General features: G+C 34.6%; 2 protein-coding genes across 4 annotated transcripts in view; both read left to right on the top strand.

Moving 5' to 3' along the window:
- The first annotated feature begins 3,581 nt into the window (after window positions 1-3,581).
- slc38a11 (solute carrier family 38 member 11) lies at window positions 3,582-11,745 on the top strand. The gene is made up of 12 exons (XM_084421000.1): window positions 3,582-3,665; window positions 3,756-3,876; window positions 5,125-5,199; window positions 6,700-6,834; window positions 6,938-7,003; window positions 7,596-7,702; window positions 9,129-9,208; window positions 9,700-9,770; window positions 9,873-10,034; window positions 10,157-10,269; window positions 11,116-11,247; window positions 11,351-11,745. Exons 1-12 carry the CDS (start codon window positions 3,624-3,626, stop codon window positions 11,621-11,623), a joined length of 1,377 nt encoding a protein of 458 aa, XP_084277126.1. The 5' UTR covers window positions 3,582-3,623; the 3' UTR covers window positions 11,624-11,745.
- A 1,794-nt stretch (window positions 11,746-13,539) lies between these two features.
- The window catches only part of cobll1b (cordon-bleu WH2 repeat protein-like 1b), a 54,349-nt gene continuing 53,504 nt past the window's right edge, over window positions 13,540-14,384 (top strand). For 2 of the 3 annotated variants that reach the window (XM_084421696.1, XM_084421698.1), the window contains exon 1: window positions 13,540-13,848. In XM_084421696.1, the coding sequence (XP_084277822.1) occupies window positions 13,808-13,848 (41 nt within the window). In that variant the 5' untranslated portion in view covers window positions 13,540-13,807. The remainder of the gene's footprint in view (window positions 13,849-14,384) is intronic. The other variant, XM_084421697.1, reaches the window with a different exon arrangement.

Here is a 14,384-nt window from a genome sequence, read left to right as displayed (position 1 = left end):
CTGAGTGCCGTTAGCCTATCAATCTCTCTATTATTTTCCTCTTTTGAAAGTTGCCAAAACATATCGTGGAGTTTTTCTTTCAAATGGGAACACGAAAAATATGTTGTATGGTAGTCTCCCATTCACCACTATAAAAGTTTACCCAACTATGACGACTTTTGAACCCGGAAACATGAAAAAAGGATCGATTGTTCTCATTTATAAGTCGCTTTCTAAGAAGCAACTTGTAGTGTTTCTTTAAAATCATCATACCACAGACAACATTTTAATAGATTATTTTGGATTGCTTACTACAAACTTTTGAACTTGAGTTAAGGTTTCATACAATTTTGTACTAGTTGAGTAAAGAAAGTTTGAAGGTTTTAATCAATTTCACAATAACTTCAAGTTGACTTGTCAGTCACACACTGTTCAGAGAGAGGTCAGCGAAGACGAATGGCGACACCTAGTGGATTAAACCTCTCTCTCTTTTTTAGGAAATTTACATTTGTTAAAAAAAATAGTGCATGGCTGGCAGAAATTCAGTTTTGTCTGGTTTTCTTTCACTGGTTTACCCACACATGCATTAAACATCCATTACACTTTTTTTTTAGTTTTGTAAAGAAATTTAGGGACGATTGGGGAGTTAGTAACATGGGGTCAGTTGTAACACACAGTTTGTTGTTTTATTGAACTAAATCTTATAACAGGTTTCAACATACAGTCAAGCAAGAATGCTTCAAATGATAGATATTACATTGCCACAAACATTCTGAAGGATAAAGAGAGCGAGAGAGAGTTCACAACATATTCAAACAATTTGCTTCTGTGTGTATAAGAACATAACATCTTTTAGAAATAATTTATAATTAACATTTCTTGCAGCAAATAGAAAAGAACTAACATCAGACCAAAAATGTAAAGATAAATCACAGTTGTACAACAAATGAGCCAAGTCTTCCTCGTGTATAAAAGTGCAGTTGTTGCCAATGTCCATCGATTTTGATAAGGAAGCTTGAGATGGGTAGATTTTGTGAAGTATTTTAAAGTGTACCTCTTTAACTTTATTCAACATACAACATTTATATGGATTTAACCATGCCTCTTTCCAATCATTATCACAGATCTGTACATAAAAAAAAAAAATCCATCGTAGTTAAAAACATTTAGAATTGATGTGAGAATCCATCCAGCTTTTTTTATGCGATATCCCAAAATTCACATAAAAATAGGTGGAATGCAATGTATCTGGTGACTGAACGAACACACACTCGCACAGAAACGTTTTGTAAGCGCTGCTCTGCTGATTTTATCAGTAAAATAGTTTAAAAACTTGGACAACAATGACGTTTCTCTCTAGCGAGGTAATAACGGCGCTGATCTTGAAGCAGTTAAACTTACAGTTTCGCTATTAGTAGAGACGCTGCTGCCGAACACTGTTGAGAGACTCGGGTAATTCACACACATGTAATCTCTCTCTCTCTCTCTCTCTCTCTCTCTCTCTCTCTCTCTCTCTCTCTCTCTCTCACTCTCTCACTCTCACTCTCCCTCTCCCTCTCCCTCTCTCTCTCTCTCTCTCTCTCTCTCTGTCTCTCTCACGCTGTGTGACTGAACCCTTATGTGACAGGAATACAGTACACACACACACACACACACACACACGCACACACACACAGCAATTGTTTTGTGCTAAGTTTAAAGTTCTAAAAGAAATACAAAAACGTTTTTTGTAACTTTAAATGGTTTACTTTATTCAAAATGTATTATCCTTGGTTCTATTATAAAGTTCTTGCATACATTAGATAGGATCTTATGTAAAATTTGCACTGCAAAGGTGGTACAGAAGAGCTTCCTAAATGTTACACAGGCTGATTACTTCGTCTCAGTGGTGGCATAAATGCATTTACACAGTAATTGTAACTATACTTTGATACTAGGGCTGAAGTGTGTCAGAGCTGGCATAATTTAGTCTGGCTTTTATGCTGAAAATTGCATATTTACACAAAATGTTGAGCAGGCACAGAGCAGCTTAAAGATGCCTTTATTTTAGCAAATTATCTCTGCCACATTTACCCCCCGGATAGTGATACAAATCTCCCCAATAGTAGGGTAGGATCATGTAACAACGAAACTCTTTGTGTTTGACATCAACTCACATAATCTGTAAATGTGTAGTAGTGAGTTGTATTCGTAGTAGACAAATGTGGCTGTCGTGTATCACACTTTGAGAGATCTAGCACAAACAACCACTGAGTTACTGATGCTCCAGCAAAAAGTGCTACTTCCACTAATAGGCCCTATATTATATTCAAGAATAATTTCGATTTCACTTTTGAAGCAGAAGCGTATTTTAATATAGTTGAGAAACATGCATTCAGTTGTTTTACCGTTAAACCCTGGTAAACTTCAATAATGTCACAATGTATAATATAAAATAAAATACTGAATACTGATCTAGTTTTTGGTTTTGCGCTCATGAAGAGTGTGGACTTGCTGAAGGTTCAGACGTCACAGGTGTTTGCTCAGCACCAGACCGTCTGCAGGACACAAACACATGCACACCTAAACACTGTGAGTCTGTGGAAACTACAGCACATATGGTGTATGGTTACAGCTTACGTGCATCCATATTTGTTTGAGTATCTTTAATGTTCAACATAATATCTATCTATCTATCTATCTATCTATCTATCTATCTATCTATCTATCTATCTATCTATCTATCTATCTATCTATCTATCTATCTATCTATCTATCTATCTATCTGTCTGTCTGTCTGTCTGTCTGTCTGTCTGTCTGTCTGTCTGTTCATCTATCTGTCTGTCTGCCTGTCTGTTAATCTGTCTGTTCATCTATCTATCTATCTATCTATCTATCTATCTATCTATCTATCTATCTATCTATCTATCTATCTATCTATCTATCTATCTATCTATCTATCTATCTATCTATCTATCTATCTATCTATCTATCTATCTATCTATCTATCTATCTATCTATCTGTCTGTCTGTCAGTCTGTTCATCTATCTGTCTGTCTGCCTGTCTGTTAATCTGTCTGTTCATCTATCTATCTATCTATCTATCTATCTATCTATCTATCTATCTATCTATCTATCTATCTATCTATCTATCTATCTATCTATCTATCTATCTATCTATCTATCTATCTATCTATCTATCTATCTATCTATCTATCTATCTATCTGTCTATCTGTCTTTTGTGAGTCTATCTATCTATCTATCTATCTATCTATCTATCTATCTATCTATCTATCTATCTATCTATCTATCTATCTATCTATCTATCTATCTATCTATCTATCTATCTATCTATCTATCTATCTATCTATCTATCTATCTATCTTTCTTAAGTGCAGCCACTTTCCACTATTTCACAAGAAAGTGAGACTGTTGAGCAAATGTTTGGCCAACAGCTATAATACGGTTTAACAGGCTTTGTGTGTCAAACACAGATTAAGTTATTCATGCAGAAACAGCTTTTCCGACAGCCTGTGGCTGATGTTTAAACGCAAAAAGGGTCGTATTTTTTTTCTGTGGGCGGACTGACTGAATGAGGTGGAGCACTTTTACTCCATGACATGGTAGAACATCCATCTAGTTCATCACAGAAGGATTGTTTTAAATGGAAAACCACAAAAGAGAGAAAGGTGGCACAGTTCAACAGGTGAGTTTGCACATTATTTGCTGACTGATGAATAATCATAAATCTGAGATAAACTGAACATGCTCCTGATGTGAGTTTTTGTCTTTTCAGATGGAGGATGACAGGGATTGTTTGTTGTCCTCAGATAAGGACACGGGGAAAAGTGGATCTAGCTCAATATCTTCTGCCTCATTTAATTTCATCAATTCCATTATAGGATCCGGAATTATAGGTAATATTTTGTTGTTAATGCTTCTACAAAATAATAATATCAATGTAATAAATGCAGACAGGCACTACCAGTCAAAAGTTTAGATGCATATAATCCAATATATTTTCCTCTTGATCTTAATAACTTGTTGACAAATTGGGTCACTTTTGCCTCAATAAACTCCTAATTACTGCTTATTAATAGTAAGGTAGTTGTTAAATTTAGGTATTGGGATTAAGGGATGTAGAACATGGTCATGCAAAATAAGGCATTAATATACTAATAAACAGCCAATATCCTAGTAATGCTAATACTCAACATAACAGTGAGAATTGGACCCTAAACTAAAGTGTTACCATAAATTGTATTTATATAGATGTTGTTACAAAGCTAACATTATTAATTGATGAGTTGGAGCATATATAAAAGCCAGCCATACATGCATGTGAACTCCTGAAGTGTTTAGAAAGCGTCTCATTAAGAGCATGTCTAGCGAATAGTTTAGTATCTAAAATATAGAAATTGTGTAAATCTGAAAAAATATAAATCTGATTTGTTTAAAAAATGTTCATCTCTAAATAATTCCCATACTTTCGTAGTTTTGACGACTCTTGGTTAACAGTTTAGATTTTTTTTTTTATGTCTTGTCTAATTACTTTTAAACAAAGCTGAATATTCATAGATATAGTTAATACAATATCTTTATAAGATATCTAAATCAAAAGCATGCTTAATGGTTTGGATGCATTTATGTTCATTATTTTCTCACATTTGTGCATATTTTAATAGGTCAGTAGAAGTGAGAACTGGCTTAGATTCCACGCGGTACGGGATCATATGACTACTGAACAGCCCCAGTCAGTTCACGTGCTTCTGCTGCCGGAAAAAAAAAAGAAAAAAAAAAACACTTTTTTTTTTTCTGGTTCAATGATGATATAAGGTCCAGAAAAGGTCAGCATTATAATGCTGTATACATGTATACATTTGGATGCATATATGCATTCTTGGCGGTAGCTATTTCTGTGCTCGATCACCTGCCTTATCAGAGAGGGAAAACACAGCTAGTCAGCTGATCTTTCCCACTACCCTGTAGAGGAGACTGGGACTAGTTATCACATTTATGTGAATATGTTAATGGATGGGTTTATTTTAAGTCATCTTTTATGTAGATACAAACCTTGAAATATTTGGCTGCAAAAAATGTGTTGACCAGGTTATAGTGTTCAACAAGTCCTCCACATCTCTGGTCTCTTGGTTTCATTCATCTAGGTTTGCCATATTCTTTGAGTCAGGCTGGTCTCCCAATGGGTCTTCTGCTGCTTTTTCTGGTTGCCTTCATCACAGGTATGCACTGCAAATGTTCATTCCCTGTGGTACAGGTATGCATCTCGATGACAATAATGTGTTTTGGGTTCCACTTTATTTCAATAGTACACTTTAGACGTTCTACTAACTATAAGTAACTTTGCAACTACATGTCAGCTAACTCTCATTAGAGTAGACTGTTAGGTTATGGTTAGGGGTTAGGGTTCGGTTAGTAGAATAAGTTGATTTGTAATTGCCAAGTTACTTATAGTCAGTAGAATATCTTTTGGTGGACCATCAAAATAAAGTGTTATCAGATATTAAGCACAGTCTACTAATACTCTATTGACAATTTGTTGACATGTAGTTGCAAAGTTACTTACAGTTAGTAAAAAGTCTAAAGTGGACTATCAAAATAAAGTGTTACCGTGTTTTTTCTTTTAAATACTTGCATGCACTGGTTACAAAGAAAGCCTATAATAAAGTTGAGGGGATAGTTTGCCTGTATGTGTGTATGTATGTATATATATATATATATATATATATATATATATATACAGTACCAGTCAAAAGTTTGGAAACATTACTATTTTTAATGTTTTTGAAAGAAGTCTCTTATGCTCATCAAGCCTGCAGTTAAAAAAAAAAAAAAAAAAAAAAAAACCAACAGTAATATTATGATATATTATTACAATTTAAAATAATGGTTCTCTTTTTTAATATACTTTAAAATGTAATTTATTTTTGTGATGCAAAGCTGAATTTTGATCAGCAAGTACTCCAGTCTTTGGTGTCTTCAGAAATCATTCTAATATGCTGATTTATGATCAATGTTGGAAACAGTTGTGCTGCTTAATATTTTTTTATAACCTGAGATACTTTTTTCAGGATTATTTGATGAATAAAAAGTTAAAAAGAACTGTATTTATTTAGAATAGAAATCTTTTGTAACAATATACACTACCGTTCAAAAGTTTGGGAACAATAACTATTTTTTTTTTAAAGAAATTAGTACTTTAATTCAACAAGAATGCGTTAAATTGATAAAAGGTGATGGTAACGATTTATATTGTTAGAAATGTTTTTATTATGAATAAATGCTGTTTTTATGAATAAATGCTGTTAACGTTTTACTCATCAATGAATCCTGAAAAAAGTATTCCAAAAAAATATATTAAACAGCACAACTGTTTCCATCACTGATAATACCTGAGTATCAAATCATCATATTAGAATGATTTCTGAAGGATCATAAGACACCAAAGACTGGAGTACTTGCTGATCAAAATTCAGCTTTGCATCACAAAAATAAATTACATTTTAAAATATATTAAAAAAGAGAACCATTATTTTAAATTGTAATAATATTTCATAATATTACTGTTTGTTTTTTTTTTTTTTTTACTGCAGGCTTGATGAGCATAAGAGACTTCTTTCAAAAACTTTAAAAATAGTAATGTTTCCAAACTTTTGACTGGTACTGTATATATATATATATAGCCCATCATGACTTGATTCGATTTTTCTTTCTTTCTGCAGATTACTCCATCATTCTGCTGGTAAGAGGAGGGAATCTGTCTGGGACTCACAGTTATCAGTCTCTGGTTCAAAGCACATTTGGCCAGATAGGATATTTGATCGTGTCAGCTCTGCAGTTTCTTTACCCATTCATCGGTAATCACAGACATCTGTCCTAATGGCCTTTTGTTGTATTTATATTGTGAGGTGAAGTGACATTTAGAAGAATATGATTGCCTTTATTGTGTCCCACATATAGCAATGATCAGCTACAACATCATCACAGGTGATACGCTGACCAAAGTGTTTATGAGGATCCAAGGAGGTGAGCTGGTACATTTACATTTTTAAAGGGGTCATCGGATGCAAAATTCACTTTTATATGGTGTTTGCATATAAATGTGTGGACACAACCACCATACAATGAAAAAAATCAATTTAAAGAGACATGCACCGAATAAGTCGTTGTGAACAGAGCGGTTTTTGAGGAAGTAAAAAGGGTGTTTTACACAACCATTGAGGAATTTTAACCAAAGTATGTTACAAACTTTACATGACGACCCTAAGGAATCATACCAACTTGTGGAAAACGGGCACCCGATGGCATAGCATTCCTCATTCATGTGCCTTATAGGCATGAATAGGCATTATTGACATGCAAATGTGGATGATTTTGTGTTAATATTTCAGGTTTTTATAGCAACTGTTATTCTGCTTGATTTTAATTAGTGATCTTTTTTTACTTGATCTTGTTTTCATAGTATAATAAAAGCATGATAAATTCATCTTGGCTCTAAATGTCTTGTGTCCGTGTTTTGAAAGGACACCTCCAAAAAATTGTCTCAGTTTTTCCTCTGTGAACGCATTGATAAAAGCAGAAACTTAACACTTGTTTTTGTGCTCTTTGTTTTTTCCAGTTGGTCCCGGAAACATTCTTACAGAGAGACATTTTGTAATTCTGATGTCCACTCTTCTATTCACACTGCCCCTGTCTCTCTATAAAGATATAGCAAAGCTGGGAAAGGTTGAGTATTGCCAACTATTCACTGTGTTTTTTTTTATTTATTTTTTATATATAATCACTTGTGATCTGTAGCTTTAAAGGAATATTTCATTTTCAAATATCTGTTATTCGCCTGTTATTTACTCACTCATGTCTTTTCAACCTGTATTTTGTTGTATTTCTGTGGAACACAAAAGGACAATTTTTTCATACAACAGCATTTCATAGTGACCATGTCTGATTACCTACGTCAGGCTCTAAAATGGACAAAAAAAGCACAACTATATATAGTTTTATAAGAATAGTCCATATGCTACATTCTGATGTATTTGAATCCAGGGCATTGTTGTGCTCCACAGAAAAGTAACATCATATGAGTTTGGATAACATTCATATTTTGGGGTGAACTATTCCTTTAACCCTTTAGAACCTGAAGCTAAAATAGGTGTTTTTCACATATTTAGATTCATTTGACTGTACAATTCTAAAACAATGTGCTATCTTAATGTGCAAGGTGTCTTTTTTTTTTCAGAAAAAGATTAGCTTTCAACAAATTACAGTTATTGACCATTATTGTGTGTGGTGAGTTTGTAAATAGAATTTAAATAGACACAAAAAAAAAAACCGAGAATAAATTTACTGATTTTAATTTAGAAAAAAAAACAGAAAAAATCATGAACAAAAGAAACTAACACTTTAAAGTTGAAAAATGAAGTCTTTTTTGTGACATTGGGTTGCACAGTTTTCATTTAGGACACTTTTTTTCATACATGCACACATGCACGCATTCATAGGCACATACACATGCACACACTACATGCTTAGATTCGTGAAAGATTAACGGCCATCCGCTTCCCAAGTTTCATTAAAAATCATCCCAATCCCCTCTTCTGCTGTCTACCACTTCTTTTGCCCTGTATTTGTTGGTTTCTTTTATTATTTTATGCAATCCAAAACCTGCCGCGCTTCGTATCTCTCTGTTCAAATCCTTCCTTCCCGCGCTGCTGATGAAATTGGAGCGCTTTCTGTCCCTCCATTGACAACCTATGCAACTACCACTATCAAAAAAACATAATTTACCACTTCATTTACACAACATTAATCTTCAACGCATGTTCACGCAACAACGTCTCCTCTCACATCAACACAGCATGCATGCACCGTGGTGTTCTGGTTGGAGATTAATATTTTGTAATGAAAGTGCTAAATTGTATTATTTATTTTTTTGCACAAACAAAGCACTTGTGTCACATGGGTTACTTAAATGATGACTTTGCTACCTTTCTGGGGCTTGAAAGTGGTAGTTGCATAGGGACAGAAAGCTCTCCGATTTTATTAAAAAGATCTTCATTTGTGTTCTGTAAATATGAAAGTCTTACGGGGAAAGTATTACAGAATTTAAACCTTTAAATTGACAATAATGAACTCTCTCCCTGCTCTTTTCCAGGTATCTTTATTGTCCATGCTCTTGACTTTTGCCATCCTCATCACAGTGGTCGTGAGAGCCGCGACACTAGGACCACAGATGTATAAAATCCCTCTTCCCGTCTGTGTGCATTCATTCACACCGTCCACCATATGCTCATGTTTGCTGACCGCAGTTCAGGATAATGATTTACCCGTTTAAACACTCATTTCTCTGAGAAAGGATCTCAATGTGCTCTATTCATTGGGTTTATTTAATTTTTTATTTGATTTTCCCATCATATTTTGGCCTTTGTGCAACAAGGCATATAGTGACACGCTCCAGTGAAACAATACACGTTTTGTGATGCTCCCCTATAGCGGATGATTAAACAGCCAAAAAAAAAATCACTATAATACTGTTTTCTGGTATTATTATGGAGACTTGGGAATATGACATTCTTGATTCGTTTTGGCATGCTTAAAAAAATAACTATTCAAACCCCCCTAGCAGCATGGCAGTGACATTTGCATGGGCATGCACAAACATTAACAATTATTTATGCAATTAATTCCTAGCTTTATGTGTTTACGTACATTTTTTTTGTCCACAGACCTGCGTCAGATGATGCATGGGTGTTTGCACGGTGGAATGCAATTCAGGCAGTCGCTGTCATGTCTTTCGGTGAGGTTTTACTTCCAGTGATATACACTTTTCTCCATCAGTGTGCGTCAGAGATGAGCATTCTCCAAATACAATAACGTTTTCAATTGAAAAACTTTTCAGCTTTTATCTGCCACCATAACAGCTTTATGATCTACGGGTCGCTGCAGGAGCCCACGTTGAGCAGCTGGTCTCTTGTCACGCATGTATCTGTGGGCTCAGCTGTACTGGTCAGTGCTGTCTTTGCAGCTGCTGGTTATGCAACTTTTACTGGTTATACACAAGGTAAATTACTGTAAATCAATATCTGCACCTATTACTTTGATAAATCTGTGTTATTCGGTACACAATGCACTGAATGGACCTGAACACGATTACATGTTTTCCTGTTGTGTTTCTCGTCCAAGGTGATATATTTGAGAACTACTGCAGGAATGATAACTTGGCTACATTCGGTCGGTTCTGCTACGGTGTCAGTATAATCACCACGTTCCCTCTGGAGTGCTTTGTAACCCGTGAGGTGAGATAATTGTGAAGCTTTTTATATGGGTGAATCTTCAGCTAGGGGAACTTTTGACTACTAAATTCTTAATGTTAAAACATGTATCACGTCCTGAAGGGAAGATCTGACCATGGCCTTGATCAACCTTCAAGTTGATTTTCCATCATAACCAAATATATATTGTTCTCTACATTACTTGTGATGGGAATGACATCAGTATTGGGGACAGTGATTCTTTGACGAAATCAATTTAAAAAAAAAAGTCAAATTTATAAACTTAAATACCAAACTATTTGAATGTTCGTAGCAGGGTTATTATAGTTAACTGAAACTAAAACTATAAAACCTAAAAAAAAAAAACTAAAACCATAAAATACAATAAAAATGAAGTGAAATAAAATAAAATAATTTTATTTCACTACATATATATCAGTTAGTTTATTTATTATTTTCAGTTTAACCTGATGTAGTTGATTGTAAAAAACAACAAAAAAAAAGTACTAAAACTTTAACTAAAAATTTAATGAAAATGGAACATAATTAAAAACGAATATTTTTTTTTTATAAAAAATATAATAGTATCTCAATTACTCAAAAATAACACTGGTTCTTATGACAATTGTTTTTTTTATAGTATTCTGATTTTAACTATTTTTATAATTCATTAAAAAAGTTAAGTTAAAAAGCATTTAAAATCATTATTTGCAACATATCGTCAAAGCTTTCTGTATGACATTACAGTCATCCTGACTCTTTAATGGCCGCATGCAATGTTTAAAATTAGTTTTAAAGTGTGACATACTTAATTTGATTGTTTTAGTATTTGTCTAACTTTAAATTTGGTCCTTTCTTGATGGTGTCCAGGTGATCTCCAATGTCTTTTTTAAAGGAGAACTCAGTAACATCGCCCATTTCATCATTACCTTGGTGATCATATCAGCAGCGACTGCCATATCCCTCTCTTATGACTGTCTGGGTATTGTACTGGAACTAAATGTGAGATTTCCCGTTAATTCATTAACAACAAGATATGTGGTTAGCAACAGTAGTTGATGTTGCCGGTCAGTCACATTCAGAGATGTCTGTAAATGTTTTTCAGGGTGTTTTGAGTGCTATACCTCTCATGTTCATCTTCCCCGCCGCCTGCTTTCTGAAGCTCTCGGATGACCGCTGGTTTCGTGGGGAAAACCTCATTCCCAGCATCATCCTGGCAGCGGGTGTTTGTGTAATGATAATCGGCTTAGTCATGATGGTGCTCTTCCCTCAGGACTGTTCACACGGAGCAGAGATGTTCTACTGTACCGTCTCCAACACCACTTCACCCAGTGCGCTGCAGTTTATTAACACCACACAGAACGCCAGCACTTTCTGACTGAAATCAATTTTACTGGAATCTTATTAGATGCTGTTTTCTAGTGATATATTGTTGGTACAATTGTTGTATTAAAGAAATTACATCATAACGAGGCTACACAATATATATGTTTTCAATGCAGGTCTACCTTCTTGCATACCCACCACTAATTTTAAGTTGCATATGTTCTTTGAACCCACACAGTAGCTTTACTATAAGGAACAGACCCAAATTTAAGTTTATTCACTGATAATCTTTCCCTCTTTGAACTTTAGCTGAACGTTAGGGTCAGTTTGAATTAATGCAATGGAGAAAGAAATTAAGGCCTACACTCTGCTTAAATCAATCAGTTTTATAAACACTGTAAAAAACAAAAACAAGAACAGAAAAGCTACATATTTGCAAGTTATGTGGAGGTGTTTATTGATTTCAGTCACTATAATGTCGTTGAATTGATTTTTATTACATTATTTTTTTAAATGTTTTATTATTATTTTAAAGGAATGGTTAATCCAAAAAAGAAAATTCCTCACCCTCTGTATGAGTTTATTTCTTTTGTTGAACACAAAAAATTAGTCTCAAGACAAAATATTACTCAATTTATCCAAACATATGTAAGCTGTCTCCTCAGGATGTTATGGAAATGTTCATGGTGACTTTTAGAAAAAGAAAATCCTCCCGTGATGTTTGTCTGTAGCCTAGTTGGGTTTAATTGAATTGGTCAAATAATCTAGTTAGTGTGTGGGAAGTGTGGTGTGCTTTGGTTAACCGGACATACACGAAACTTGACTCGCAAACAAAATGACTTGAAATTCAAGGAATTAAATTGAGACTTCATGTCGACCCCAATTTCGCTACTTTGTGAATAGTACGTAAACATATCGATATTTCCTCAGAATAGTGTATTTTGACGACCTCTTTGTTTATAAACTCCTGTATTCTACATAAATGCTTGCTTAAACACAATGACAACAACTGTTAATCTGAAAAATATTGACACTTTTCAGATTTCCGGTTTTCTCAGAAGCGGAAGTCGTGAATGAGAGACTACATTAATATACTTTTCGTGTTCCCATTTGCTGAAATAGCAAAAGAAAAACTCCAAAATAGTGTTTTCACAACTTTCAAAAGGAAGAAAAAAATTGAGAGAGATTGATAACAGTCAGAAGACAGAAAGACGTCAATAATTTGACTGTCACTCCCACAGACGCTGTAGCTATAAGAAACACCCTCACAGCAGCGTTAACTAGGCCTAGTAGTCATTTGATGCAAAGGTAATATATAATACAAAGTATAATGTTATAAATGTACATAGCCTACATTAAAAAAAAAAAAATAACTGCAGGATTCACAATGCTGAAACGCGTCATCACAGTCTGGAAAAGGGTCCACGCTAAAAGCACGAGGCCACTTCTTTCTTTCTTTTAATCTTCCTGACAAAAGACCCAGAATATGTCTATTGTTTTATGAAAGTTTTCTCATTGGATATTCTTCAGAAACTCTCCTTAGATGTATGAGCATAACTTACGTCTTTAAAACGACATGAAGGTGAGTAAATAATGACAAATTTAATTTTGGTAAAGGCGTCTGAAAAATAAGTAATACAGCAGTTCTATCACTAGATGTCGCTATTTTACCAGTTTTGGTTCGCCACGTCAAGTGTACCTAGCCCATCTAAAATCCTCCATGACCAAATGTAGCCTACCTTTAGTTTTACACCATTGGCATGTCAATCAACATTTTACTATTAAATCATAATGATATTTATGAATTAATCATGCAGAGTTTGAGAAGACTGTGAAAGGCTCGCCTCAAACAAACTTTAATCTCTCGCATGGCATTACTGTACAGGATTAGAGCACATTCACTGCTTTGTTGTGACTTTTCTTGTCGGGGGCGACATGCAAATGTGTAAATCCGGAGTGTGACCAGTCGATTAATCTAGCGTGAAGATAGGAGCAACTGTAACTCATCGTGTCATGACTTGAATATGCGAAGCTGCCGTCTTCCCTCGGTTAAATAGGAACAGAGGAGCGTCTGTTGACAGGGGGAGGACTCTGGAAAATATGGTGGGAGTTGCAGAATTTTAAGGGGGTAACGGGACAGAAGTGATGCAGGGACCGAGAAGGAGTGCTTTAAGTCAGCAGAAACGCTCCAAAACGTGGTGAAGTTGTTGTTGATGATGGTGTTTTGACGAGACTGATGACAGTTGACAGCCGCGCGAAACTTCAACGGCGATCAAGGTAACGTTACGTTCAATGCGTCATTCTCATTCAAACTATTATGACTGTTTTATTCGTGAACCACAAAATGAATTATGGATACAAAATTGCTTCTTAGTGATGACTTACTGTTAAGTTTATTTTTTGTTTTGCTAGTAAAAAAAAAAGTATGTTGAGACGGGATTCGAACTTGTGTAGTCTTGAACACAATCACACCGGCTAATTTGTTAAAAAACTAATTCATTTTTTCAACCATTTTTAGAGGTATTTTTTATGAAATAGTTTTATTGTAGTTTTTTTTTACCATTATAGTTTTTTTCCTCCCCGAAAAACTATTGTAGGTCTTTGAACTGCATGATGATGTTTTTGACATTTTCTTGACAGTTGACAAGCCAGCAAAAGCGCACTGTTTCCTCCTGCCTGTTGAATACAAAATTAGTTCTCAAAATGTTATTTTCCATAAGACAAAGCTGCAGGAGAATCACTGGCTGTCTGATTAGTTAATTTGCAAGTTTTTGGTATAATAAATAAAAGTCAAGTCAAGTCAAGTCAAGTAT

This window comes from Rutilus rutilus (assembly GCF_951802725.1).
Source record: "Rutilus rutilus genome assembly, chromosome: 10".
Lineage (NCBI taxonomy): Eukaryota > Metazoa > Chordata > Actinopteri > Cypriniformes > Leuciscidae > Rutilus > Rutilus rutilus.
Note: the sequence above shows the minus strand (reverse complement) of the source record. Positions and strands in the feature narration are given on the sequence as shown.